General features: G+C 36.3%; 5 protein-coding genes across 6 annotated transcripts; 2 read left to right on the top strand and 3 right to left on the bottom strand.

Annotated features, from left to right (window-relative positions):
• Positions 1-671: 671 nt before the first annotated feature.
• LOC115724998 (uncharacterized) lies at positions 672-1,676 on the bottom strand. The gene is made up of 3 exons (XM_061103250.1): positions 1,290-1,676; positions 1,056-1,187; positions 672-968 (listed from the first exon to the last, which is right to left on the bottom strand). The coding sequence occupies exons 1-3, from the start codon at positions 1,674-1,676 to the stop codon at positions 672-674; spliced, it is 816 nt and encodes a 271-aa protein (XP_060959233.1).
• A 4,675-nt stretch (positions 1,677-6,351) lies between these two features.
• Positions 6,352-9,361, top strand: LOC133030492 (uncharacterized). Its single transcript, XM_061103248.1, has 4 exons — positions 6,352-6,355; positions 6,859-7,175; positions 7,281-7,440; positions 7,542-9,361. Exons 1-4 carry the CDS (start codon positions 6,352-6,354, stop codon positions 9,359-9,361), a joined length of 2,301 nt encoding a protein of 766 aa, XP_060959231.1.
• Positions 9,362-9,747: 386 nt separating this feature from the next.
• Positions 9,748-14,492, bottom strand: LOC115701399 (uncharacterized). The gene is made up of 4 exons (XM_061102614.1): positions 12,404-14,492; positions 11,026-11,991; positions 10,221-10,735; positions 9,748-10,112 (listed from the first exon to the last, which is right to left on the bottom strand). The coding sequence occupies exons 1-4, from the start codon at positions 12,992-12,994 to the stop codon at positions 9,971-9,973; spliced, it is 2,214 nt and encodes a 737-aa protein (XP_060958597.1). The 5' UTR covers positions 12,995-14,492; the 3' UTR covers positions 9,748-9,970.
• A 93-nt stretch (positions 14,493-14,585) lies between these two features.
• LOC115701331 (uncharacterized) lies at positions 14,586-16,827 on the bottom strand. The gene is made up of 7 exons (XM_030629094.2): positions 16,549-16,827; positions 16,353-16,445; positions 15,968-16,112; positions 15,754-15,864; positions 15,575-15,657; positions 15,437-15,494; positions 14,586-14,931 (listed from the first exon to the last, which is right to left on the bottom strand). The coding sequence occupies exons 1-7, from the start codon at positions 16,813-16,815 to the stop codon at positions 14,852-14,854; spliced, it is 837 nt and encodes a 278-aa protein (XP_030484954.1). The 5' UTR covers positions 16,816-16,827; the 3' UTR covers positions 14,586-14,851.
• A 297-nt stretch (positions 16,828-17,124) lies between these two features.
• On the top strand, positions 17,125-27,535 carry LOC115701330 (uncharacterized). 2 transcript variants are annotated; one of them, XM_030629092.2, is made up of 16 exons: positions 17,125-17,469; positions 17,706-17,804; positions 17,912-18,003; positions 18,152-18,252; positions 21,308-21,398; positions 21,674-21,732; positions 21,830-21,950; positions 22,496-22,564; positions 23,683-23,735; positions 23,833-23,941; positions 24,677-24,844; positions 24,959-25,123; positions 25,428-25,520; positions 25,948-26,130; positions 26,371-26,567; positions 26,833-27,535. In XM_030629092.2, exons 1-16 carry the CDS (start codon positions 17,307-17,309, stop codon positions 27,200-27,202), a joined length of 2,133 nt encoding a protein of 710 aa, XP_030484952.2. In that variant the 5' UTR covers positions 17,125-17,306; the 3' UTR covers positions 27,203-27,535. The 2 variants fall into 2 exon arrangements, with proteins under 2 accessions (XP_030484952.2, XP_030484953.2); XM_030629093.2 differs by having other exon boundaries at positions 17,331-17,469; positions 17,735-17,804.
• Positions 27,536-27,939: the final 404 nt, after the last annotated feature.

Genomic DNA, 27,939 nt, shown 5'->3' with positions numbered 1-27,939 from the left:
CATACAAAAATAAAAAAAATTAAGAGAGAGAGAGAGAGAGAGAGAGAGAGAGAGAGAGAGAGAGAGAGAGAGAGAGAGAGAGAGAGAGAGAGAGAGAGAGAGAGAGAGAGAGAGAGAGAGAGAGAGAGAGAGAGTCAGCAACTAACTTATAAAAAAAAGTGAGTTAGAGTAGAGAAAGCATAAATGTTAAAATTTCTTTGTCAAAGTATAAATGTAAAGTTTGAAAAAAAAGTTAGTATTTGGTGTAAATTTCCCTTATAAGGTAATTGGTGGCATTATAGTAAATAAAAAAGTGACATTTATTATAAGCCATATTTCACACAATGCTATATCTTTTTTTTTTTTTTTTGAAATTCAAAGCTTTATTCAAAACGAATCTTCCAAAACTAAGGAAGAATAACAAGCAGGTAAAGAAACTCCACTAAGAACACGATCAACCTCCAAAAGAGAAGCTCTCGCAAAAGCATGCGCAAGCTTATTCGCAGATCGTTTAACAAAACAACATTCAACTGAAATTAAAGAGGTTAACAAACTAATACAATCTTTTAGCACTAAACCATAAGGAGAAACTAAAGACTTAGCATTCTTAGTATCATTGACAAGTGTAAAGCAATCGGACTCCACTATGACATGATGCCAACCTTTCCTCTTGATCCAACTCAGAGCGTCCTTTAGTCCCATGCTTCCACCATTAGAGGACCCCAAGAACCCGAACGACACGTTTGAACTGCCTCCAACACAACGCCAGTGCTATCCCTAGCCACCATCCCGAAACCAAAACGACTTTCTTCGGAGAAAATAACGCCATCAACATTAACTTTGATATAAGATAACTCCGGTTTAGTCCAATGCTCACCATATCGCTCATGACCCAAGTCATTAGGAGAAGTAGAGAACTTTTTTTGAGCATCACTCCAAGAGACAAAGTTAAGAGAAGCTGTTGACACCACCTCCTCAATCGAAGAGTGCTTTGAGTCCCAAACAACTTTATTTCAGTTATTCCATAAAGCCCAGCACAACATGGCAGCCCTATGTAGATCATCTTTTCGCCACACCTTAATTCCATCATCAAACCAACCTGCAAAATTAGAAGCAATCGAAGGGAAGCTCGGAATTGCAGCAGCCCGCCAGCAATTCTGAGAAAAAGGGCACTCCACAAGTATATGCAGGATAGTTTCAACCGCTCCCTGACAGAGAGGACAAGTAACATCAACATGCACATGTTTCAAAGACAGTTGAAAACAAGTAGGTAAGCAATTGGAACACGCACGCCATAACATGTTTTTCACCTTCGGAGGTACCTTCAACTGCCAAAGAGAACGCCAAAACCCAGAGTTATCAGCTTGGCCCCGATAACCTTTATTTTCCTGAATTAGATTATAAGCCGACCTCACAGTAAACATACCCGAACTATCCTTAAACCAAAACCAAAAATCATCATCAACCGACTGACTAAGAGGAATAGCTTTGACTAACCTATAATCACGGTCACAAAGAACATCCAACAACACCTCGTCATCCCACTCTCTACAAGTAGTCTTCATTAACGCTGACACATGTTGATTAACCAACGCCGGATTAGAAGACATAATGAAAGACTGATGCTCATCATTGAGCCAAGGATCCTTCAAAATACTAGTAGTAGAACCCGAAGTAATGCACTTACGGACACTCATTTTGATAACAAATTGCGCTTCAAGAATGCTCCTCCAAATGTAGCTGGGATTACTACCAATCTCAGCTGTAAGATAAATTTAACATAATTTTTAGCATGTGCTAAATTTAGCACACTTTTTAAAACTATTGAAATAATATTTTTTTTTAATTAATTGTGCTAAAATATAGCAATACACCACTTTTTTAGCACTTTATTAGAGATGTTCATATTGTCTATATATTATGTGGTGCTCAAGTCCACAATTGATTAGAAATAGAATCAGGAGAGAAATTCATTTAAAAAAAAGAGAAAGCTAGATTTTCTTTAGGGGAGTTTTGTATTGAGTTCACTCAACTGTTTGAATAAGTTTGAAAGTCGGTGTTTTACAAAAAAATAATTTATTTCTATAATAATAATTATTGAATCGTTGCCGATAATTTTCAGTAACAGCTTGGTTACTTGCGAACACAGAATCAGTACTTGCAACAGTTAATAATTGCAGAAAATAAAAGATTATAAGTTGTATCAGTATTTCAAATACTACTAATCTACGGGATCATACTCAGAGAGTAAAATCAATTAGTAAAGTATCAAAGATTACAAATTCAATTGAATTATACAAAATTTGAATCCCTCCAAACTTTTGTCGCAACCTTTTGTAATCCACTTTGCTAATCTTTATTTCTGAAACACACCAAGTAGTGAAATCTCTTCAGCACTTGATGTGAGCTCACTTTCTTCCAAAATGAGTCTTAGAAAAATATTCTCCCGAAGATATGTGTTCATTTCCTCGTGAAATGAGACTTAGAAAAGTTTGCACTCAAACACCATGTTTGTTCAAAGCTTCTCTTGAATCTATTCTATGAACAACAAGATAACAAATAACAAAGACACAAAAACTTAGTAGAAAACTTCAGGTTTTTACAAAAGAAGCACTCTTCTCACAAAACTTAAGATATGAAAATAAGATACTAGGAGAGATAAGAGAAAAAAGGTGCTCTAGGTTCTATTTATACATTATAGAAACCCTAGAGATAACTTGTACACGTTTATACAACAGTATAAAAACTTTTCTAAAATAAAATATTCTTTGACTTAAATGTTAATTGATCCGAAACAACAAATTCACCATTTGATGTTGCAACTCAATCAGTATCCTCCCATGATTCCATCTAAGTTCATGCACACAAGAATGAGTGTGTATACAACCGAAACTGAATCAAGTAACAAGGAGAAATTAATGTCAAATTAACCATAATTTATATCCTTTAATCTAAAAAAGGAATATTTCCTTTCTATGAGAATAATACAATAAATTAAGATTAGCCATATAAAATTAAATCAAGTCATTTAAACATTTACAATAAATATTCAAATTAAATTAAAATATATTGTGACAACTATTTTGTTAAAAAGGTCTAACAAAGTTGAACTCAGGAATTATAAGTGTGAAACATTTGTGATTGAGTGTTGTTTCTCTTAGACTTGCTCGGAGTGTGATATTGTACTTGAAGATTGTTTGAACGAAGAAAGAGAAGGAAATTGTGGTTCTAAAATTGGAGTAGGAGCACGGCTGACACAACTTTGTGTTTGTTTTGATTTCTTGCATTCAATTTATCTTCATTATGTTGAGTTTTTATGCCCTAAATAAAACTTAATTTTATGTTTATCTTAATTTTTTTTATCAATAAGAGAATATAAATTATTTAATTACTATTTCGTGTATTAGTTGGTTCATATATTACTTTCATGATCATTATATATAAATTATATTAACTCCCTATCACATTATTATTATTCATGATTATAATGTTGTCTATACAATGGAAAGTAGTTATGACTCTATAATATAAACCATATTAGTTCCGTGATTAATCAGTGCACTGGATTTACACTGACATGATAATCAGCTATGTAATTTACTTACACTTTTAATAAAATATCACCCTAAGTGAATTACCTGTCTACAAATCTTATCTAGAAGGCAAAATGACCAAACATTCTTTTTCTACAAAGGGAGAACGTGCCTTAGAGATGGTTCATTTAGATGTCTATGGACCTCTAAATGTATGAGCCTGGGGTGGATACGAGTATTTGAAAACTTTCATTGATGATTTCTCTAGATATGGTATTGTTTACCTAATGCATAAAAATAAAAAACATTTGAAAAGATTCGAGAATTCTAGTGTTGACTCAAAACCAATTAGGTAAAACTTTAAAGATCTTGCGAACTTGTAGGGGTGGAGAATAATTGGATATGCAGTTCAAAGATCAATTAATTCAGCTTGGAATTAAATCTCAACTTACTGCCCCATCTACTTCACAACAAAATGGTGTTGCGAAGTGTCAAAATCGCACACTTATGGAAATAGTGAGGTCTATGCTCAGTTATTCAACTCTGCCAGTATCTTTCTGGAGATATTCTTTAACAATGGCGAACGATATTCTAATTGAAGTCCCATCAAAATCTGTTCCCAATACACCTGTATAATTATGGAGTGGTCGCATGCCTAGCTTGGGCCATTACAGAATCTGTGGGTGCACCGCTCATGTCTTACGAAATGAAGAAGGGAAGCTAGAAAGACGAACTAAATTTTGCAAATTTTTTGGTAACTGTAATGAGACTAGGGGTGGATACTATTATAGTCATAAAGATAATAAAGTGTTTGTTTTCACAAATGCCATATTTCTACAAAATGACTATATCAAGGACATCAAGCCTCACATCAAGGTAGTACTAGAGGAAATGCTTTCATAATTAACTCCAACCAATATTCTTTCATCTTCCACACCTGTAGAAGATGATCACACTCCCATGGTTGAACCAATACAAATTGAGATAACCGAGAAAACTTTCACTGAGGTTCCTATTCAGAGAGTCACGATACCATATCGTAGTGAGATGGTTTCTAGGAACCCAATTCTCTATGGCTTGGATGGTAAAATCAAACTAAAACTATTATAAATTCAATAAATAATTTAAATAAATTAAGATTTTTTCAAGAAAAAATCAAACTTATTTATATTTATAAATTCACATCTTAAAAAATAAAGAAAAATAATTAAAGATTTAATAAAAATATAAAATTATTTTGAAAAAAGTTAGAAATTAAACTAGAAAAAAGTTATGTTTACTTAAAAAATTTAGATTTTTAGAGGAAAAAAAAATAGACTCAAGCTTGTTCCCGTAAAATTTAGTTTTTACAAAAATTAAAATTTTAATATTGTTTTATATCTAAATGAATTTTTTAATAACTTAGTTAGTTTTAAAATTGTAATTTTGTGTTTAATAACTTAGCCACCATGGTTTGAGCAACATCGTGGCTTTGATCTTTCCTAAGCTCTCAATGAAAGCACCAAAACATTTATTGAGATTTTCATAAACTAATTAATAAAGAAATTAAGAAATAATAAATACAATAAGTAAAATAGATGGAGAGTTTTACGTGGTTCAGGTGTTAATAAGCCTTAGTCCACGAGTCAGTATATTGGCCTAAAAAAGGCTTGTAAAGTGGTGTTTACAAGAAAACCCTAGCTCTGCTCTCTTAGTTTCTCTTGAAGAAGAAGAAAGCTTAGAATAATTTTAGCAGAGCTCAGGCTATCTTTTTTTTTTATCCCCCCCTCTATGTGAAAATAAAGAGGTATTTATAAGTTAAAGTACGGGTATGGGTGTAACCATGACCCGTTTAGAGTTTCTGCAAAAGAGCCCACTATTATGGTGATATACATATAAAATAGTGACTATTGGGCTCCCAAGAAAGTTCTTTCTGGTGCGATGAGGCAGTTGTACAATGGGACCATTGTGGTAGGACACGTGTCACCAAAAGGTTGCACCTTGAAAATAAGACGCCTAGGCAAGCCGTCAAGCAAAAAAGGTGTATTCAAAGGCGAGGTGTGCACACTACCATGGTCTAACGTAGAGAACAAGATCTGATCCTGTATCAAAAAAGTATAACCATTGCTTGGGCTATCTGACTCTTGCTTCATGATAGGCCTTCAGTTTCCTATGTTCAAATGGCGTTCTTGTTAGATTTCTCAAGTGGCTTCCAAGTGTCTCCTGAAAGTATAATGAACTTGGTCTTCTCTAGGTCCCAGACCCGTATTGCTTTTCATCCTCTGCCACGTGTCCCTTGTCTGAATAACAATTTGTGTTTTTTATATTCCTTTTTTTTATTTCTTCCTCTTCCACAAGGTAAAAAATTCAGAGTTATGTTTTCTTTTAAACCAATTTATGAAACAGAAAGCCCCATTCGAATTCCTCCATATTAAAACAGAAGAAGCCACGATTGTATACTTCTCAGGGATATTGGTGGCAACACATTTAGTTACACTTAAACTCCACAAATATGAAAGGAAAATTTGACATTTTATGCTTAAAAATGACTAATGGTGTTTAATTATACCATCATCCTAAGAATTTTGTAACTATGCTAATCTTTTAATGGTAACCCCAAAATGCCCTCTCCTCAAACCCAAAAAAATCAGCCTCTCCTTTCTCTCTCTTTCCCTCTCGTTTGATCTCTCTCTCTTCTTGCACTCTCTCTCCTTCACTTTGTCTCTCTTTCTCATTTTCTCTCTCTATCACCGCCGCTGCCGTCGACTGCCGCCGCCTGCCACCTCCACCATCTCCACGTCTTGGCCGACTGCCACCTTCAACATTCTCACCCTCAAAGTCCACCACACTCAACAAAGCAATGGGTAAGTATTTTTCTTAGTAAATAGTGTTGTTTTTTGTTGTATTGTATGGATCTGAACGTTGTTAGTTGTAATTTGTGGCTTTTGTGTCCTTGAAATGGAGGTAGAGTTTGTTCCGAACAGTCTGTGTTTTTCTGGGTTTTTACGTTTTTTTGCGATTTTATGCGACTTTGTGCGATTATTTGTGCGATCTCATGAGGAAACTGAGGTTAGGGGTGACATGATTAATTTTGGCGACATTGTACGATAGTTATGTGATTTAGTGTGCAATTATGATGTTATGCGATTTGTGTGCGACATTTGTGCAGCATTATGCGATTTTGTCATGTATGTTTTCTTGCGCGACCTTATGCGATTTTGTGTGCAATTATTGTGCGACATGATACTCCAGCATATTATTGTTGTATTAGGCGACATTGTGCGACTTCCGTAGTACCTTGTGCGATGTATGTGCGATATTGTATGCTGATTTTTTCTGTTTATTTGTTTGTATTTCTTTGGGACAGATTCATCTGTATTTGTGCCTGTACTGTATGATGGCGTTTGGACTTTGGAGGGTTTCAACTGGGTATTTGATTCCTCTAAAAGTAAGACATTGATATTGGACATTGACTGTACACTGAAAAAGTTGCGTGAAGTTTTGCATGAGGAGTTGGAGGTGGACCCCTTGGTGTATGAATTGAAGTTAGAAGTTCTTTACATGTACATGAAAGACACTAAGTTTCCACCTGAGGTTTTAGTGAAAGATAGTCAACTACGAGTGTTCTTGAGCATGAAGGCAAAAATGAGTGTGGACAACTTGTTGCCACTATTTGTGACTAAGGTGAAGAAGAATGTGAATTTGGAGCAGACTCCCCGAAATGTAACCCCTAGAAGTGTTGTTGGGACCTTTGTCCTATAAACTGATCTGGGGGTTGGTTTGGACGAGCAAGTTGGCACTAATGTAGATGATGAGAGAGTGAGTATTGAATTTCATCATTCAGATGAGTTCGATGCTCCCTTTTACAACAATGATCCTGTGGTTGATTTTGGTGTGGATGATGATGTGGCTACAGATGTACTTCCATTGAGGATGGAACTAACTCCAAGCAACCAAGTAAAGCGACAAAGAAGACCCCCCCCCCCCCCTCCCGTAGTGAGAATCGCCTAACAGGTCCTTCTGATAGTGCTCCTGTATCTGAATTTGAAGTTTCTACTAAATTCAAACCTCTTGTGTGGACAAGGGAAGACATAGAGGAAAATAATGTGTATACAACATCTCTTAGTGGTACGCCTTCAGGGGAGATATATCTTGGCAAGTTGTACAAAAACAAGGAAGAATTGAAGAATGTAGTGGGAAGGTATGCACTGAAAAATAATTTTGAGTGGATGGTAAGTAAGTCTGGCACTGATGTGTTTTACGTTACTTGTAAGGATGAAAATTGTAAATGGAGATTAAGGGAGAAGAAAAAGGCACTTTGTGACATGTTTGAGGTTACTGTGTTTCACAACGAACACACATGTAGCTTGGATTCTAGACATTCTGATCACCAGCAAGCAGCACCGTGGGTCATTGGTCACATTATTAAGAACAAGTACACATCAGATGGATCTAACTACAAGGCAAAAGACATACAGAGGGATATGTTTGATGAATATGGCATCAAGATGAGTAATGAGAAAGCTTGGAGATGCAGAGAGAAGGCAGTTATGTACAAGAGGGGTACTCCAGCAGAATCTTATACGAAATTATATGGTTACTTCTACATGCTGGAACAGAAGAATCCAGGCACTATTACTGACATTGTCAGCGAGGATAACCGGTTTAAGTACTGTTTCTGGTCACTCGATGCTTGTAGGAAGGGATTTAAGTTTTGTCGTCCTGTGATTAGTATCGACGGAACATTCTTGAAGACGAAGTATGGAGGAACACTGTTAGTTGCTGTTGCGTACGATGCAAACAACCAATTGTTTCCGGTAGCCTTTGCAATTGTTGACAGTGAGAATCATTATGACTCTTGGAAGTATTTCTTGCGAAAGTTGAAGGAAGCCATTGGTGAGGTTGAAAATCTTATGTTCATATCGGATAGGCATCAAAGCATTGAACATGCTGTTGATGTTGTTTTCCCAGAAGCATGCCATTGTGCATGCTTCAAGCATATTACTATGAATGTCGTTGACAAGTTTAAGACTGATGTATGCAACCAACAAATATGGCTTGCAGCTTACGCATGGAACAAGACGGAATGTGATAGGCATTTTGAGGTGCTGAAACAGATGGACCCTGCCATTGCTACATACGTCGAGCAAATAGGGTTTGAAAAGTGGGCTCGTCCTTATTGTCCAGGCGATCAGTACAACATAATGACAAGCAACGCTGCCGAAAGCTTCAACAAGGTGATAGAAGAATTCAGAAAATATCTAGTAACTATTTTTATTGACTTCATCAGGTTCACACTTCGAAATTGGTTTGCTTCTCGTCTCGAAAAGGCTAGTAAGTGCGCTACTCCTTTGGCTACTACTTTTGAAAATGATTTAAAGGATCAACACAAAGATGGTATGTTCAGGAGTGTCCTTCGTAATGGTGCCCAATTGTTCAACGTTGGTACGAGTCCTCAAGGTGAGAGAGGTGGTGATGTGAACTTAGTGGAGAGAACATGCACTTGTAGACTTTTCCAAACGCTCAAAATCCCTTGTCCCCATGCATGTGCCGCAGCAGTTAGTCAGAATGTGAGCGTGTACACACTTTGCTCTCCATATTACACTAAAGAAACGTGGAAGAAGATCTACGATGCCACAATTAATATTGTTGGCGAGGAGGATGAGTGGGTACTACCGGAACATATCAAGAACATAAGAATCGGGGTACCAGTGGAGAAAAAACCAGTAGGTCGGCCTAGGAAGAGCAATGCAGGTAGAAGACCGACGAAGCGTCGACCGTCTAGTGGTCAGGTGGTAGTGGAACCTCGTCATTGTTCGCTATGTCACGGTTCAGGGCACAACAGAGCTACATGCAAAGCTCGAGTTTGAACCATTTCTCTAATATTTAAATGAATATGTGTTGTATTGCTGGTTGTTGGATATTGTGCGATTTTCTCCTAGATTAATACTTTTTTGGTTTGTTTACCGACTTTTAGGCGACATTATGCGATTACTGTGCGATTTAGTGCGATTTTAACTGGCAGGATCTTGATTTTTTAGTTTGTTTTGTTCTGTATTTTTTGGCAATATTATGCGATTATTGTGCGATTTTAGTGCGATGTTAGCTGACAGGATCTTGATTTTTCAGTTTGCTTGGTTCTGTATTTTTGGCGATATTATGCGATTACTGTGCGATTATAGTGCGATGTTAACTGACAGGATCTTGATTTTTTAGTTTGTTTGGTTCTGTATTTTTTGGCGATATTATGCGATTAATGTGCGATTTTTATGCGATTGTTATCAGAATCATTTTTCAAGATGTCATCATTTCCCATAGTTACCGTTATAAGACAGGTATTTCTCAAAAATTAAAAAAATAAAGAAATTGATACAAGCAACAATTTAAATAGCTTTAAATTTACTTGTTATATATAAGTTTGGTGAGATTATAATACAATTACAAAAGGGGAGTTTATGTGTATAAGAACCTACAAAAAACTACCATGTTAAGTTCTGGTAAAATAAGTCCACACACCACCTATGTCTAAAAATGAGCATGTTACCATCATGAACATGCTCTAACGACCGGTCCAGCATCAAGTGCTCGATATGCTCCATGGCATACATTCCACAATTGCCACTACAAAAAAAAAAATTACTAAATATTAGCAACAATTAAGTTAAGTAATTCATAATGGAGTGCAAAATTAAATAAATTACTCAAAATATACAAAAAAAAGAGATTCACCTGCTCTTCGTTTGTGGTGCGACCTCAGAGGTAACTCGTCTATAATATAGGGGTAGGAGCTGACTGAGATCCCCCAACTCCACCGGATGTACATAATTGTTGTATGGGAAATAACCGTTAGCTCGAATTAGATTCGCAAATAGCTCGCTGTAAGGTTTCAAATATGACTCCATGGCTGCCTCAACGGTGCCACCGATATCAAAATCATATACAATGATCTCCCAGTTGTCAATATCCACCTCAACTGCCACCCAGTGACGCTCTTTGGGAAGGTGCAACACAAAGTATATGTAATCCTGGTTCTCCCAACATGGCAAGTATCTGTGCGGTATCCCCTGCACGTAATTCATAACACCCTCATCCCATTTCATCTTGCTCTTGTCACCCTCATAGAAATTCCAATACATGGCAAAGATCTGTGGAGCAGATGTGTCCAAAACTACACATTTTCGAGTGTAGACTTCTGGGTACAGGGTCCGTATTCTTCTCAATAAGTGCACCATGGCATCAAGTTGCTGTGTTCCAAAAGAAAACAGTAAGACAACAATCGCATAAAAGTCGCACAAATATCGCAGGAAATCGCACAAAGAAATTACCAAAATTGTTTCAAAAATCGCACAAACATCGCAATTTTATCGCACATAAGTCGCAAAAAATACCTAAATCAGTGAATAATAGCACACACATCGCATATAAATCGCATAAAAGTCGCATAAACAGATCAAACATAAAGTGCAAACATCGCATATAAGTCGCACAAACATTTAAAAACACAATAAATTAATTCTGTTAAGAAATAACTTACAGCATCGTCGAGCCATTCGTTCAGCACCATCAATTTCACGAACCAGGATCTAGTGACTTCGCCAGTGTGAACATCCCTAGGACGGCCGTTGTCCCTAGCATAAGTGATCCACTTTCGGAAAAATTTTAACAGCCGGGGGTCCGCCGGTTTCAGTGTGTCTACTACCACGGGCCCATGTCGTTGTTTCTTCTTCCCAGCTGTGTAGTCATTCAAGAAAACCGGCTTCCGCTTTTGCCTAACCCTACAAAAGTCCACCCCAGCTGGCGGCCCCTGCAACTCTTCCACATCCTGAGATTCTGTATCACCTAGCGAAATGACAATGGCGTTTGTAGGAGTAGAAGGAATGTCACATATGTCAGGTTGCCAATCTTCTGGGTAGACATCATCATCATCATCATATGTCGGCGGTGATGGATGTACCGTCTGTAATGGCTCTACCGTGTCTGATGGATGTGTGGGGTCTGATTGATGTGCCGGCCTTGATGGTTGTGTCGGCTCCGAAGGCTGCTTCTGTAACAAACTTATCACGGTCGCAATTTGATCCACGATAAGATTCTTCATCTCTTTCTGACTTCTCTTGAAGTCAGCCTTCATCTCAGTCTGGGTAGTGAGAATCGCAAGTTGTTGCGCTTCTACCTTCTCCAATCTCTTAGCCAACAAGAGGTAGTCGGAGTCATTGGCTGGAGCAGAGCTTGGGGGCACAGTGGCAGGCGTTGGGGGCACAGTGGCAGATGTGGAGGCGTCTGGTGTTTCTTTGGGTGGGGATGGTGGAATAATTTTGGACCTTTTGACATAATCCGCCACCCGTTCGGCTTGGGTCTGGAATGCGGTCGAATCTTGCGCCCCGACTTGCGTTTCTTCGACCTCATCCAACCCCATTTCCATCGTGGGGACCTCACCCTCACAATTGCTCTTCCAATAGTCCACCTCCCAATTCCGAGGATACAAAATTTGAAGAACAACCATCTGAAAAAAAAAAACGAAAAAAATATTAATTATCGCACAAACATCGCATACACGTCGCATAAAATCGCATAAAATATCAGGTTGGTATACAGCATAGTAAAGTCGCACAAATATCGCATATATGTTGCATAAAATCGCAGAAAATAGCAGAGCCGTATTCAGCATAGTCAAATCGCACAAAAATCGCACGAAAATCGCATAAACTCGCAAAATAAAACAGTGGCAAATGAAAAAATGTCTAAATCGCACAAAAATCGCATTGAAATCGCATAAACTCGCAAAATGTAACAGAGACAAATGAAAAAACATGTTTAAATCGCACAAAAATCGCATTGAAATCGCATAAAATTGTTGAAAATCACAGTTTAGCAAAACAAATACCAAAACAACAAAGAAAGTCAGATTGACATACCCTTTTCTCAAATAGTGTAGCGACATCAGGTTGCTTCGCATCATGTTTCGTAACCGTGTTGGGGGTGCTCCAATTCAACATTCGAGGGAATCTAGTCCCTCTGCACTGCCCGTACTTCTTCCCCAAATCTTGCATCACCTCAAAGGCCCAGTATTGTAGTGCCGGTGCATATCCGTAGACATTGTACTTCGCCTTTGGTTGAGTAATTTTTTTCTCCTTCTTCCCTTTCTTCTTATCCTTAGTAGATTTATCAAGGTAGTTCTTCCTCAGGTCAGTCATACTTTTGGCTGTGGATGACAACAACTTCTGATATGAAAGAAGGCCCCACGGATATTCGAAGAACTTCTCCTCGTTTTCTACTAACTTCAGCATATTCGACCATATATAAACACCCTCAGCCCTTGATAGTAGCACACCTTCAACAAATGCACACAACCCCAGCTTGTACACGTCGTCGGCCACATCGCACGCCTCAAAAGCTAGCCAAAGGGTTTTGAAAGTGACCCGTTTGGCATTATTGAGGTAGTCCTGCAATATCCGATCAGACTCACATAGTGTAGTCAATTCTTCAGTCGAGGGGCCACCGCTCATCTTCAGGCCAGTGATCAATCCAAACTCAGACCTTCCAAATCTGGCCTCGGTTTTACCCACGTAAAACCACACTTAATCATTCTTTACCTCAGTCACTTTCATTTTCCTCAACAGTAGTTGATGCACAATCACCCCAGAGAATTTCAGATCATTCGCATTCCAAAAAACTCCAAAAGGAGTTTCCTTCACCCTCTCAGTCAGGTTAAAGGCTTCAAACTTTGCTTTAATTGAAGCAAAGTACCCATTTCCTCGGTAAGTGATACGCCCAGGAAAATGCTCAGCCAAGGGGAGAATGAGTTCTGGAGCCATCTGCAAATACAAACAGAAAGATTATAAATCGCATATATAGAAATCGCACATAAATCACATAACAACCACTGAATAACATACTATATCGCACAAACTCGCACATAAATCGCACATTAATCGCACTACCAGAAATAATTTAATTCTGTTTGCTGGTTGGCAACATATTTGAATATAAATCGCACAAAATCGCACAAGACATCGACCAAAATCGCACAAATTTAACAATTGCAGACACAGTAGTCATAAATCGCACAAACTCGCACAAGACATCAAGCAAAATCGCACAAATTCAACAATTGCAGATACAGTAGTCATTTATCGCACATAATCGCACAGAAATCGCACACACAATCCCACAACGAAACAGACCTTAAATTGTATCACTAATCGCACACATATCGCATACACATCGCATAATGTCACACAAAATCAAAAAACCCCCCAAAATCTATCACCCTAAACTCAGTTTCTTCCCCAAACTCTAAAATTCATAAATCCAAACAAATACATTTCAGGTTTTTCGCAGATTGTGAATTTAAAGTTAAAAAAAAATAAAGAACAAACCTGGGTATTGGGTTCGACGTCTGTGTAGGTTTTTCCAGTCGTGGGTGGGTTCGCGGGTCTCCTCGGTCGCCGTGGGTTCGACTGGTCGTCTGGGTCGTGCGGGTGACTGTGGGTTTGAGGGGTCGTCTAGGTTAGACTGTGTATGGCCGTGGGTTCGACGTTTGGTTCGTGGGTGGCGCCGATTGGTTGGGGCGTTCGTTTGGGTGGCCGTGGGTTCGAACGGTGGTTTGGGTTCGTGGGTTTTGGTGGAGCTTTGGTGGTCTGCGTCCGTCCGTTCGTGAGTTTGGGTGTGGGTTCGTGAGTTTGGGAGAGGGAAAGAAGAGAGAGAATGTAGTTAGAGGGAATGTGGAAAATTTGAAATGAGAAGGATATTTTTGAAAGAAAATAGAAAGATTGGTATATTTTTTCTATGTGTTATAATTAGGTATAATTAAACACCATGTTCCCTTTTTTAGCATGGAATGTCAAATTTCCCATCTAATTTTCAGTGGTAAAACCCTCCCTCCCTCTCTCTAAATATTACATAAACCACTACCAAAATGGCACTTAAGTGAGGTATTTAGACGGTGGGAAAATGAGCAAAACAAAAGTAAATTTCAAAATAACTTACTACAAAAAAATTAGATTTGTAGAATTAAGTGTAACTAAATAAATGTGTAGTTTGGGTTAGTATTGCTGTCAAGTTCTTAATAAAGAAGTAAAACATAAAACACTCAGGTTTATCTCTAACAAAACTTGGAATTGAATGACATATAAAACAAGTCTTACAGTTGCCATCTTCTAATGTCTTGCAAATAAGCTTCATTTCTTTTTACTTTTATACAAACAAACTATATTGCCAATAATAATAAAATACTCAATACTACGTTTCTTGGACAAGGACAAAAATGGCTATTTATCTTTCTACACCGAAAAGAAGAAGAACCATATTTCAAGAACAAATAAACTACTTGAAATTAAATCAAATGATTGGAAGGACACAGATTACAGTATATTCCACTTTTTCTCCAATGCCTGGCAAATCATTGTAGTACAATATGCAGCACTCAGAGGAAACCCAGAAACTGCAAAAATAAATAAACCTATAAAATTAGTACATAAAGGTCAGTGTTAAAATTTGTAAAGATACATGGTCAAATCAAAGAATGTAGTTTCAACCTTTCTAGTAATATATTTGCCTGATCAATAAACTCTGTTGATAAACAATAAAAAGGAGGAATTTTCATACAACAATCAACTACTTTTTGAAATACTTATTCAAGGTAGTAATGTGGCCCCTGCTACTCTTGTTCACAGTAACAATATCAAGTTCTTTACAATGCAATTAGCGTAGATTCATTATTATATGTAAGTTTCTCTCGAGTAGTATTCCTAATCGCCAATTGTAGACCTTACACGTTCTGATGCTTTAAACAGCCACAAGGGGAAGAGTTATTTCTTTCTTTTTTTTACAGTTGACAGATTACTTAAAAATGGCACAAACACAAGATATACCCACAACACCCATATCTATAAGTCATTAATAACATATTTCATATCAACAAATTAAAGGGCTAATGTTTGTTTTACCGGCTACGTGGTCTTCAACATAGTCTGGTTCAACCTTCCCGTGAGCCATCGCACCAACCTGAAATTTAAATTTATTAAGAAATGAAAGTTCATCTACAAAAACAAATATACATAGAACTTGCCTACTTTCTTACATACCACGAAAACAAGGTTCGCATCATCGCTAAGTGTAGTGACATAGTCTTGCATTCTCACCAATTTCTTTGAACTGTATGATAGGCCTGCAATCCAAACATATTACTGTAACTACTAAGAATAAAAGAAAAAACAAGCAAACATTCAAACAATTGGAAAGTATGTCTGAGTTTAAAACTCACCTATTTTGCGAGAATCGACAGGCAAATATTGGGTGACAGGATTCTTGATCACCCTTAAAAGTTTTTCGCGCTTACCACCAGCAGTTATGCTAAGTTTCTGTAAGAGTTGCACTGCAAGTTTTTGACAAGAATTGACAAACATCTAAGAGGGTGACACAAAATGAGGGCACAAACAAATACAAGTAAAACCCAATTTCGGCTAAGAGAAACTTACACATGACACCACTGAACCTTTTAAAAGTTCTTGGTAACCGAACATATGGTTTAACTTCAATAAGAACACCTTTCTCTGTTCTCACATACACTGCTCGCAATCTCCCAGCTTTATTAAGTGGACTATCTAAAATCATTAGTAGAGCCTACAGGTTTCAAAGTTGGAGATTATTATTAAAAGGAAGAAAATAAAAATTCTAACTACAAGACACTGCAAATATTGCTAATTTCAGTTGTAATAGAAAGAGTATTTATAAATTGGTAACAGATGAAACTATTTATGATAAGATAAAATCACAAATACCCAGAAAATCAGAAAACATCATACTCATAAACCCCCCAATATTACTATATCTCATAAATAAAGGAGAAATTTTTAGGCAAACCTGATGAGTAATATCAGGTCTGTAATCTCCAGGATTTTTTTTATTCTTCATTAAGAAATGGGAATGCTCGTCAGAGCTCAGAAGCTGGTAAGTCTGGAAAAAAAAATTAACAGTTAAGGATGAGAATAAATAGCATAAAAACATGATACATCTAAACCGATTGACACAGACATATTAGACTCAAGAAAACAATAACCTTTCCCACTTTTGCAACTTCCAATGAAGCTTTCTCAAGAATAAAGATAAGCCCAGGCTGGTCCTTTGGCTTTTGGGTAGATGGGGCTAATGGGATTCCCTCAAGTTCAACTGAGTCACCATGTTCTTCTTCTTCTTCTTCTTTTTGTGCTTCCGGTTCTTGTTGTTCATCTTCTAACTCTAGCGCATCGTCTTCTTCTTCTTCTTTGTCATATTTCTCTACTGTCTTCTTTCTCTTCTTCCCCTTCACTGCATATGGCCGCACCATTGTTAAGAACTAGTAGAGAGATAAACCGTGTGTTCGTATTGGGCTAGGTCACAACTCAGCTCAAATTTAACTGCTCGCACTTTTAAGGTTTATATATATTGTATTTTCATAAAAAAAAAAAGAATAAATTATAGGGTGATTCTAGTAGAAACCCTGACCTGACTCTTTTCCTCTTTGAAGCTTCGTTGCATACTATTTGTATTTGCACATCGGTCCTTCACTTGCTTACTATTTCTAAACATGTTGATTGCGTTTGATTTTCTTTTCTTAAAAGCCCTGACCTCTTAAACCCTTCCTCTTTGCAGCTTCGTTGCCGCCATTCCTAAACCTTTGCCCAAAGGGCTTTCATCTCTTTCTCTCGCTTTCTCCATACTCACCATTAAAGGCATCTCTCCATACAATCTGTCTTCCTCCTTGTTGACTACTCACGACAAAATTCCTAATCTTTGTTCGCAAATCGTTCCCTCACTCAACTACATAACCAAGCGACAATGGTTAATATACTGAAAGGACAGCGTGGGGGTGTCAAGGGTGAGCACCTCAAGCATGCTTCCATTAATGGGGTCGATATATACACCATAACTTCTCAGCAACGTTCCATCCCCAGCTGGATTGGTGATAAGAATCAAAAAGTTCCACGCAGAGTTAAACAAAGTAATTCTCCTAAACTTTGCTCATGGCGTCCTCTTTTTCTTTTTCGATAATTTTAATTTCGTTAATCACTGCTAATTTTGGAGACTTTGAACGGAATTTCATTGAAAATGTTGAAAGAGCAAACGATAATATTGTATTGCTTAAATCCTAAACCCTAAACTTTACTGGAATGGGAAAACTGTGACTTTGAGCTGATTGGTAGTAATATATGTATCTTTCTTCCTTTGGTTTGTTAGAGGATCATGATAAGGTGTCCTTGCTTCAGGACTTGTGGTTCGAAACTGCAACAACAAAGATTAAGGCAACCCCTGATGGAGATTATTTGATGGCTTCAGGTGCTTACATGTTATTGTTTTTCTTCTATATCTGATATTTTGTGATAATGTCGTTATAGTGAGTGAATAAGTACATAAATAATCTAACATGTAATAATTCTATATAGGTATCTATCCTCCACAGGTGAAGGTATATGAGTTAAGCCAGCTTTCAATGAAGTTCGAAAGACACTTGGATTCAGAGATAATTGATTTTCAGGTTCTTTATTTACATAGGCGAAAACTGTCTAATTTAGTAATCTTGTTCTTTTTAACTTACCATCCATATGTGAATGTCATACTATAATCTCATCCTACAAATTCCTCTCATGTTATTAACTTTTTCTTTTGCTCTTTACAATGTGCAGATTCTTAGCGATGATTATTCGAAGATTGCATTTCTATGCACTGATCGTACTGTATACTTTCATGCAAAGTATGGAAAGCATTGCACTATGCGGATTCCAAGGTTTGTTTTCTTTTTTCTTCTTGATTTTCTCACACGGGCTTGTACTCTGTGTTGTGCCTGGTTCTTTTAAAAGTGAAAGTCATAGTAAAATTATCGGTTGTGTGTGTGTTTTCGCCCCATATTGTAATAAGGCATGATAGCGATGTGTGAATTACATTTATTTATTTTTTTCTTCACAAAGATGTCCCGTGATTAGAAAATAAAGAGATAATATGTTAGTCAAAAGCATCTGGTTTATATATCATTTCACTTTTTCCTTTTTTTTTCTTTTCTTTCAATACATCAATGAGATGATTGGCTTCTCATGCTTCACAACTAATCCTTGTCTAAGATACTTAGACAAGGCTACTAATGGGTGCTTTTTTTTAGCCTTTGAAACAAGTATGACCAAACTGTGGTGGACTGGTACATCCCAGAAGTTTATGCACCATTTTCAGACCCTTAAGGTCTCATGAGTCTAGGGATATGTCAATCAACATTCTTTTTCATAAGGGTATGTCAATCAACTTTTAAAACTAGTTTTCTTATAGGAATTTCCCAATCAAAGATGAATGTTGAATAGAATCTGAAATCCCTTCTCTTATTGCTTATGAAAAATTTGAGATACAAATAAAGTTCCAAACTTTCGAGAGGTTTGGATCTCTCCCAGCTAGAGCTTTTGATCTCCCAAAATCTAAACAAATTTTGACTAAGTTAGAGCCTTACTCCACTATTTATAAATTAATTACAATTCATAAAATGACAAATTACCCTTATACGGAGATTCCTAGTTATTGCTTAAATAAGGAAGCCTATTTATTGTAAGTCCCTCCTCTTATTCCTATCTTTTCGAGCATTAGTATATTTTAGTACGGGTCTATCATTTCCTCTCCTCCAAACTTCATCTTGTCCTCATGGTGTATCGAAGGAAATTGGTGTTTTATTATTTAAGGCTCTTTCCAAATGGCCTCAAAAGCTTGTAGATTTCTCCATTTGATGAGTACTTCTTGTTCTCCCTTTGCTATTTGACATCTAAGATAGCTTCAGGCTCTACAAGCATTTCCAACTCGGATACCAATTGAGTTGGTATAGTTGATCCAAGTGCTGCAATTGGGGAACTATGAGGGTGGCTCGTTCTACATTCTCATGAATTCTTGATAAGGCATCTCTTGCTTTATTGCTAGCTCTTGTGCGATATTAAATGTCGAATTCAAATTCCTTCAACTTTGAAATCCATCTTTGGTAATTGGCTCCTATTACTCTTTTGTCCAACAATTACTTTAGGCTTTGCTGATCTATTTAGCAACAAACCGTTTGCCTAGTAAATAAGATCTCCATTTTTGAACTGCAAAGACAATGATTATCAATTCCTTCCCGTATACTGATTTTTGTCTTGCTCGAGTAACCAATGTGTGGCTGTAGTTGGTAGCTAGTCTCTGTTCTAGCAATATAGTTCCTAAAACATAGCCAAAAGCATCAAGCATCAACTTCTTCTATAGTACATGGCTTGAAAAATCTAGACTGCAAGGATAGATGCTTGCATCATGACCTATTTTAGCTCTACAAATGCTAATTCAACTTTAGGATTCCAACCAAACTTTTCATTTTTGAGTTTTTGAGTGAATGGCAGAGCAATCTTTGAGTAACCTGCTACAAATTCATGATAATAGCTAGCCAGCCAAGAAATCCCCGCAATCTTTAAGTGTTTTAGAGTTGGTCAAGCCTTCATTGCATCAATCTTACTAGGATCAACAACAACCCCTCCTGCTCTAAAAATTATTTGGCCTAAATAAGTGATGGTACCAAAGTCACACTTTTTATAATTAATATATATGGGGAATGTCTCCTTAGTGTTTCTAAGATAGCCATCAAATGATGCTTATGTTTGTCCACATTAGAACTATATGCTAGAACATCAAAAAACGCTGAGACAAACTTCTTTAAAAATGAACGAAATATGGCATTTACGAGAGATTGAAAAGTAGAGGGAGCATAAGTGAGACCGAAGGGCATCACAAGAAATTCATAGTGGCCATCATGCTTTCGAAAAGTAGTTTGTTTGTGGATGTGTTTTGGTTTCACTCGAATTTGATGGTATCTCGCTTCCAGTTTAGTAAAGATGGTGGCTTCATTTAGCTCGTCCAATAACTCGGCTATCACTTCACTGGAATTGGGTAATTCTCCGAGATGGTGGCTTTATTTAGAGCACGATAATTGACACAAAATCTCCAATTGCCATCTTTTTTTTTTTTCACCAATTATACCGTACTTGAATTCTTTTTCAAAAAAAAATTATACTGTACTTGAACAAGGGCTACAGTTTGGCTCTATGACCCCATTCTCTATCATCTCTAGTTGTTTTTTCAAGGGGAGGGGCTACAATATATAACCTCAATAAATTAATAGTCTTGGTTTAGTTATAGTTGCTCAGCCTGAGAGAAAAGGTCTAATTTAACACTCAATTAATTAAAAACCTCGATTAAATTGTACTTTTGTTTGGTGTAATGTTATCAATTTATAAAGATTTTACTAACATGTTGGAGGATGAGGCTGTTCTATGGGATTGCTAATTATTGCTCAACATTTCTACCCATAAAGAGTAAAATATGTTCAATTGTTGGAGCATATGACTCTACCATGTGTATTTGTTTTTTTTTATTTATTTATTTCATCTTTTTTTCATTCTTATTTTTGGAAGCATTGTGTTCTCTTGTATAGTCTTATTGTTTCTTTTATATGTTTGATTCTTATCAGAAAAAATGGGTAGAGTACTTCTGATTTATTTTAAGCTTTAATCTTACATATGTGTTATTCAAATATAGAAAAGGTGGAATTATTTGGTGTTGTTTGTGTCTGCGTTGGTCTTCTTCTCCTCCTTTTAATTTTTATTTTTCATTTTTCTGATGACCTTTTTTTCCCCTTATTGCCTTTGACGACGAAAGTTTTCTTGTTTCTTACTACAAACCAGTGGAAAGAGTTGTGTCCTTTTTTTGTCACTAACAAAATGTATTTTTCTTTCATTCTTGGTTGGTTCTTATTTGAAATTTGTTTATTTACTTATTTGCATTTTTTGCAGAATGGGAAGGGACATTGCATATGATTACTGGTCTTGTGATTTGTTTTGTGCTGCATCCTCTCCAGATTTATACAGAATTAACTTGGAACAGGTTTGTTAAACTTTAACTAGCTTCCTTGAGTAGTTCCTTAGTCCTTTCAGCATTAGCTAGTGTCCTTGTGCGTGCTTTGTATATGTTGTAGATTTGGACCCAAATTTAATTACTTCTATGTTTAAAGTCTCTTGTCATTTTTCTGTTCACTGTTTCCTAATTAGTTTAGGCCAGTGGTCATCCTAAATGAAAATTGTTGAACGGTGATGAGATGTTTTTGGATTTTGGGTTTTATTTAGTTGTTTTGCCACCTCTAACAATTATTTATTTTACAGGGACGTTTTCTCTCTTCTCTTACCACTCAATCTCCTGCTCTAAATGTAGTTTCCCGAAGGTTGTGGGTGATTTGCAGTGTTTTTTTTTCCTTCATGCTCCTAGCATTTCCTTTGTTCACTACTCTTGGGTATTGATATGTTGTTCTACAATTGCAGCAAGGTCCATGGACTAGTTGCTTGCGGCGGTGAGGATGGTTCTGTGGAGTGTTTTGACATGAGAATGAGGTCTTCTGTTGGTAGAATTAATGCTGTTTCACCTGCTAGTGGTGCTTATGAGGTAACAATATATTGCTTTGTCTTAAATAATGTGCAGTTTTTGATCCAATTACTATGACAATGAAAGGTTCAAGGTCATATATACTATTGATCTCTCTCTCTCTCTCTCTCTCTCTCTGTCTCTCTCTCACACACACACACACACATGTGGACCTCTATGCAATAACTGATTTTAAAACATGCATGTTACATCCCTGGTTTGGATGAAGAAATTGCCAGTTCTTTTGTTCTCATGATTAGATTTATTGCTTTTCTGATTATTTCTATATCATGCACTCTCTAAGGGATCATTTTCATAATATGTGATGTCTGTTCCTTTCTTATGCGTTTATAAATGGATTTAAGTTTCATTTGCTCTTAATTATCCACAAAATTTGTGTGTAGGATTTACACAGTTGAGTATATTTCTTTCTTTCTTGTTTAGTTAGTCATTTCCTGTCTTTAAATTCATTATTTCCATGTGTTTACACTCTTTCTCTCTCTCATTTGTATGTGTGTATATTTGGATGGTAACATGAATGTCCTGCCGCATTTTCTTATTTATAGGAGGTCACTGCATTAGAGTTTGATGGAGACGCGGATTTCCAAATGGCGGTTGGAAGTAGCGGTGGAAAGGTATGGTGTGCATAATAAACATTGTAGACTTTAGATGTCCAAATATATATCAAAATAAAGTGAATAGTAAAAACAAAATTGTGGAGGGATTTGTTTTTACATAGTCTAGCATTCCCTTCTCTGGAGTCTGGATTACACTACATAACAACTCCTACTTTAGAGTATGCATGTGTTATGAACGTTATGATTTTTTTTTTTATTATTATTAGAAAATAGAGTACAGCATACACCCAATTTCTTTTTCCCATAATAGAGAGAAAGTCGCAACGAAAAGAAAGCTGAAACATCCCAAAGTCTGACCTACTTGAAATATTCCCAAGCCAAACTGCCTTTTTTTTCTGTAGTAAAGATGGTTTAAAAAATCAAAATATTAAAAATATGCTCGTAGATAAGGTATTTTATTTATTTATTCATTTATTTTATATTTAATGGTGTGCTCAAAGCTTAGAGTTAAGGTAATTGCTCTTGGCACGTTATCTATTTTGAATGAATAGGGAGGAAGATATGTCAAACTACTCTGTATAAGATTATTAAAAAATAATATAAAAAAGGTGAAGATGAGTCACAAACTCAAAACTGCTTGTATTATGATGTATTTAGAGAAGAGTCCTGCTGCCTTGGTAGTAGTTAGAATGGAAATAGAATTAAAAAAAAAAAAAAGGGAAAGAGTAAATATCAAAGGCATAGCTTATGTTTCATTATGGATTTAAGGTGAAATTTGATGTAACATTGGTTCAGGAGTTCTTTGGACAAGATTATAGATTTATACTTGGGAAAGATTGTAACAATGAACAAAAATGTATTTAAGCTGTTGCAAGAATGAAATAAGTGATATGATTCAATTGGAATTGTTGAGTTCTGTGAGTAGTGACTGTTCCGTGATCAGTGCTTTCCACTTTCTTTCCCACTTGTTGTAGAGTCTATTCTTGTTGCAAACGCTGCTTGAAACTTTTCCCTTCTACCTTTGTTTCCCCTTCAAATGCTTGAAACAATGATTTAAAATGAATTACAGTAATTTAATCCACGTCTTTTTGCTATATCTTTCATTTGTTTATTTACTCTTTTCGATAGATGCTATTATACTATGAGTTTAAGTTTGCTATGCATTAATATGGCAGGTTCTGATCTATGATTTGCGTTCATCACAGCCGGTACATGTGAAGGATCACATGTAAGTCTATTTCCTAACTTATAGAAGTCTTTTCTTTCTCTCTCACACAGAGTAAAAGTCCATGACTGACCACTTGTCAGCTGTCATTGTTATGCAGGTATGACAGCCCAATATTGAGTATTCAGTGGCATCAAGTTCTTGGTTCTGAACAACCAAAGCTAATCACCACTGATAGTCATATCGTCAAAATATGGGACTCTAAAACGGTATTTTAATTTGAAATTATAATATTTCTAAGACAGTTTGGCACTTTAGCGATAACTTAATTAGATTAGAACAATGAACTTTATTATTTTCTCATTTCTTTGGCATGAAGAAACACTATTGATATATCTCATACAGGGTTAGAGATGATTGGCTAACTTTACTATTGAGTATTGAAACTGTGAATTATTGACTAAGATTCTATTTTTTGGTGTATCGCTAGAACCTGATTTGGACTATATAGTATTGCAGTGAAGAAAATCCATTTTATGGTAAAATGTGTATTAACACATTTTATATCTTTAATTACAAAAAGAAAATATTTACGAAAACTAAATTTTAATATTTGAGCACTAAATTAAAAAAAAATAATAATAATATGAAAGGTAGTTTTTATCTTTTTCTTTTTACCCCATGTAATAGGAGGTTTTGTATTCCTCTTAGATGGGCTGAAAGGGAAAAGCTGATAATCTGGATAAACTAGTCCATGTTTTAGTTGGGTACATGCCCACCTCAAAGACCAGATTAGGATTATTTAGTCCTATACTGTCTGTAGTCTGACTCTAACTGGCAAAGAAAGCTTCAAGATGCTTTTGAAGAACATGCTTCTACTACGTCAAGTTATATTGAAGTAGATTAATAGAACTAACAATCTTCATTCATTTATTTAGTTTTCCTGGCTCTTTGTTTTCCTTTTATGTTTCTCTACTTTGGCTGATATTTTCTTCTGTTTCCAGGGAGATGGTATGACAAGCATTGAACCGGCTGCTGGGAAAATAAATGATATATGTGTATTTAAGGACACTGGGTTAATATTGCTTGCTTTAGACAGCAGTCAGATACCAGCTTACTTTCTGCCTGTACTGGGACCCGCTCCCAAGTGGAGTCCTAGACTGCAACAGTGGGTAAGTTTTTGAGGTGTTATTTGTTGGATTCAAATATTCTGTATGTATTATTCCCGAAGATTGTAATGATCTTTAAACACATCTTTGATATATCTTTTGACCTTCAATTTGCAGGAAGAGCTAGAGCTGGAGGGCAATAAAGAATCATTCATATATGATAAAACTAAATTTTTGACTAAAGAAGATCTTGACAAATTGAATTTGACCAATCTTATTGGTACGGATCTAGTCAGAGCCTCCTTGCACGGATACTTTGTTGATTATTCGGTCTATTCGAAGGTAAGAGCAGCTTGTATATTATTTTATGAAGGGTATAAGCCTCCAGGCCAAAATTGTATTATTTTCTTCTGTAAAATTGCTTTGCCACGATGCTGAGCGGGTTTAAGAAGAGCTTGGCAACATCTTTGATGGGACCTTGTACTTCGATTTTTGATCAGTTAATTTAAGTTCTCCACAAAATCTTGCACAAATGTATATCTTAACATTATTCTTCATGCTGGACTATGATTGTTATGGTAATCTTCCATGGAGTCCTGGACATTTGGAGTTGCTTATTTGTTTATTTTGTTTATGTACTGTGCAGGCTAAAGCATTAGCAGATCCTTCTTCATATGATAAATACATTGAACAGAGAAAACAAGATAAGCTGGATAAAGAATTAGCCAATAGAATTACAGTAAGTTGCATTTGATTTGACAACTTTTGCTGCTCTCTTTTTTATTTTTTTGGTTAACTATTCCTTATTCTGTTATAATCATCTGGGAGATAGATTATAGTCATTTCTTGCATCTACATTAAATAGAGGTGTGTGTGTGTGTGTGGAAATTGGTGTGTTTACACTCACCTTCTAGAGAATTGCTTGTTTTACTCACTATTGGTTCTCCCACAAGGTTTGGGGTTCAATTGTTCAATTCTTAATGGGAAGTTATCTAGCTTGCAATATGCTAGAGTTTCATCTCTTGAAAATTAGATGGCTTAGCAGGCGGACCTAAATAAATTTAGGAGGAAGAAGTTAGAGAATTATTTGTCTAGTTTAAATTCACTCCAGCTCATTGCCTTTACACTTCTGCTGACTTTATTATATTTATTTTCTGGTGCATCAGACCAAGAGGAAACTACCCAAAGTTAACCGGAATCTGGCTAAACAAATTGCTGAAAACGAAGAGGCAGAGAATGAGAAGAAAGATGATGACGACAAGGACATCCAAAAACCATCCAGGAAAAAGAAGGCACTTGGCAGTGAAATTTTTAAAGATGACCGATTTACGAAAATGTTTGAAAGCAAGGTAAACCAATCTGATTAATTTGACATGGGCTGATGGTACCAAGTGCCAATTACGTGGGGCTTATCCTTTTTATTACTTTTTTTTTTCTCTTGGCTAATTCCTTGTATATTTTTGGTGTTAAAACTATTGAATGTTTCCCAACTGTGAAACTTCTATGTACCAATGGTCTAATAATTGCTTCATTGCTTTGTTGTTTGACCGAAAGAAATAACTGCTAACCTCTTCAAATCTTGTGTTTAGGACTTCGAAATTGATGAGTTCTCACAAGAGTATCGGGCCCTACATCCTGTTGCTTCTACTAAGAAGCAACCATCATTGGTGGAGGAACATTTTGAATCTGTTTCAGAGGGTGAAGAAGCTTCTGATATATCCAACTCATCAGAAGATGAGCTCAACAATGATGAGAGTAAAAAGAGAAAGAAAGGACCAGTTCCAAGGTAAGATTTAACATTATTTTCTCTGCAGTGTTTTGTTCCTTTTGTTTCTCTTTGAGCAGATAATTGTGAGTTATAATTCACGTTGCTTTAAATCCTTCACTGATTCTAAACTTGTGAAATGCATATTTCTGTTAATGTTTTATTCTTCTTGGCTCTTGAGTTTGTTATCAAAGGACGAAGACTAAAAATTATATTTCATGGCTATAGAATAAAAATCATTGATATTTAAAGTTAGTAAAGTTCTTTCATGGAATTCTGTATATAGATTGCTTGAAGTCAAGGATGAAAGGCACGCAGAAGCATTCTTCAATCGCACATCACTTGCAAATGAGGACTCCCTTCCACTTGGGGAGAGACTGGCATCTCTAAATAATAACCCACGGACTTCTAATATCCCGGATGGTGTCAAGTTAGGGCCTGGTGGATCACGAGAGATATCATTTTCAGCAAGAAGCTCATCAAAGTATGTAGAGGATATGGAAGGGAGTGGAAGGCGAGGTGAAGATAGGAGGGGAGTTGGATCGTTGGGGCTGAAATCAGCATTTAGAGGCCGAGGGAGAGGAGGGAGAGGAGGGCATCGTGGGAGAGGAGGGAGAGGAGGAGGGCGAGGGGGGCGTGGGAGAGGCCGTCGGTGAATAGAGCGATTGTATCTTTTTCTCTCTCTCACTTTTTTTTATTTGTTTACAATCTTCTCTTTGAATAGTAGTCATTCTTTTTGTTATTCCCGGCTTCTTCTACATTTAACTATTTTATTGGGTGAATCTCTATCCAAAGATGGGACCATGTGGATAAACTTTTAAGTTAACTAGAGGAATGAATTATGTATCCTATTTATTCTTTATTTGAAATAGAAAAGGTTAGGAATTCATGATCCCAATCCTATGGATGAAATTAGGAAATTTTGTATCGGACATACCAAAATATAGCATAAGATTTGGAAGTATTAAATATATTTTTCTTTCACTTTATCACCAATAGCGTTTCAATATTTTGTGTGGAGTTATTATGTTGCATATTGTGTACACGGTACAATTTATTCTCATGTCCAGCTCCGCATCACTGTACTTTTGGCTCTTCTAACAGTTACGTAACTCTTATTCTACAATGTTGAGTATTTAATCATCCAAATTAACCTTAAGGCTAATTAGTAATTTTCTCCCCCGAACTTTGACATGTACTAAATCGTACCTCCTGAATTTTTTTTAGCCGTTAAAAATTTTCGACTTTTGTCTAATTTTAGTAAAAATTTTTTAACATAAATGAAAGTTGGCATGATTTAGTACATATCAAAGTTTGAGGGGCATGATTTGATAGATATCAAAGTCTGGGGAGCATGTTTTAGTACATAAACAATCACTGAAATAGTAAAATT

The sequence above is a fragment of the Cannabis sativa genome, chromosome 8, assembly GCF_029168945.1.
Source record: "Cannabis sativa cultivar Pink pepper isolate KNU-18-1 chromosome 8, ASM2916894v1, whole genome shotgun sequence".
Classification (NCBI taxonomy): Eukaryota; Viridiplantae; Streptophyta; class Magnoliopsida; order Rosales; family Cannabaceae; genus Cannabis; species Cannabis sativa.
The sequence above is the reverse complement of the archived record's forward strand: the minus strand, read 5'-3'. Positions and strand labels throughout refer to the sequence as shown.

Bases quoted from the DNA above. Each gene is read 5' to 3' on its own strand.
- LOC115724998 (XM_061103250.1), bottom strand. From the start codon at position 1,676: ATGAGTGTCCGTAAGTGCATTACTTCGGGTTCTACTACTAGTATTTTG. The intron at 1,188-1,289 runs GTGAAAAACATG...CCTCTCTGTCAG, and splicing joins AGTTGAAGGTACCTCCGAAG to GGAGCGGTTGAAACTATCCT. The intron at 969-1,055 runs GTGTGGCGAAAA...TGGGACTCAAAG, and splicing joins GGTTTGATGATGGAATTAAG to CACTCTTCGATTGAGGAGGT.
- LOC133030492 (XM_061103248.1), top strand. The intron at 7,176-7,280 runs GTGAAGAAGAAT...GGTTTGGACGAG, and splicing joins TGCCACTATTTGTGACTAAG to CAAGTTGGCACTAATGTAGA. The intron at 7,441-7,541 runs GCAACCAAGTAA...CTGAATTTGAAG, and splicing joins GAGGATGGAACTAACTCCAA to TTTCTACTAAATTCAAACCT.
- LOC115701399 (XM_061102614.1), bottom strand. From the start codon at position 12,994: ATGAGCGGTGGCCCCTCGACTGAAGAATTGACTACACTATGTGAGTCT. The intron at 10,736-11,025 runs GTAAGTTATTTC...TTTGGAACACAG, and splicing joins ACGAATGGCTCGACGATGCT to CAACTTGATGCCATGGTGCA. The intron at 10,113-10,220 runs GTGAATCTCTTT...TTTTTTTTGTAG, and splicing joins GCACCACAAACGAAGAGCAG to TGGCAATTGTGGAATGTATG.
- LOC115701331 (XM_030629094.2), bottom strand. From the start codon at position 16,815: ATGGTGCGGCCATATGCAGTGAAGGGGAAGAAGAGAAAGAAGACAGTA. The intron at 15,495-15,574 runs GTATGTAAGAAA...TTTAAATTTCAG, and splicing joins ATGCGAACCTTGTTTTCGTG to GTTGGTGCGATGGCTCACGG. The intron at 14,932-15,436 runs GTAAAACAAACA...TTATTTTTGCAG, and splicing joins TGTTGAAGACCACGTAGCCG to TTTCTGGGTTTCCTCTGAGT.
- LOC115701330 (XM_030629092.2), top strand. From the start codon at position 17,307: ATGGTTAATATACTGAAAGGACAGCGTGGGGGTGTCAAGGGTGAGCAC. The intron at 22,565-23,682 runs GTATGGTGTGCA...TTAATATGGCAG, and splicing joins TTGGAAGTAGCGGTGGAAAG to GTTCTGATCTATGATTTGCG. The intron at 24,845-24,958 runs GTAAGTTTTTGA...TTCAATTTGCAG, and splicing joins GTCCTAGACTGCAACAGTGG to GAAGAGCTAGAGCTGGAGGG.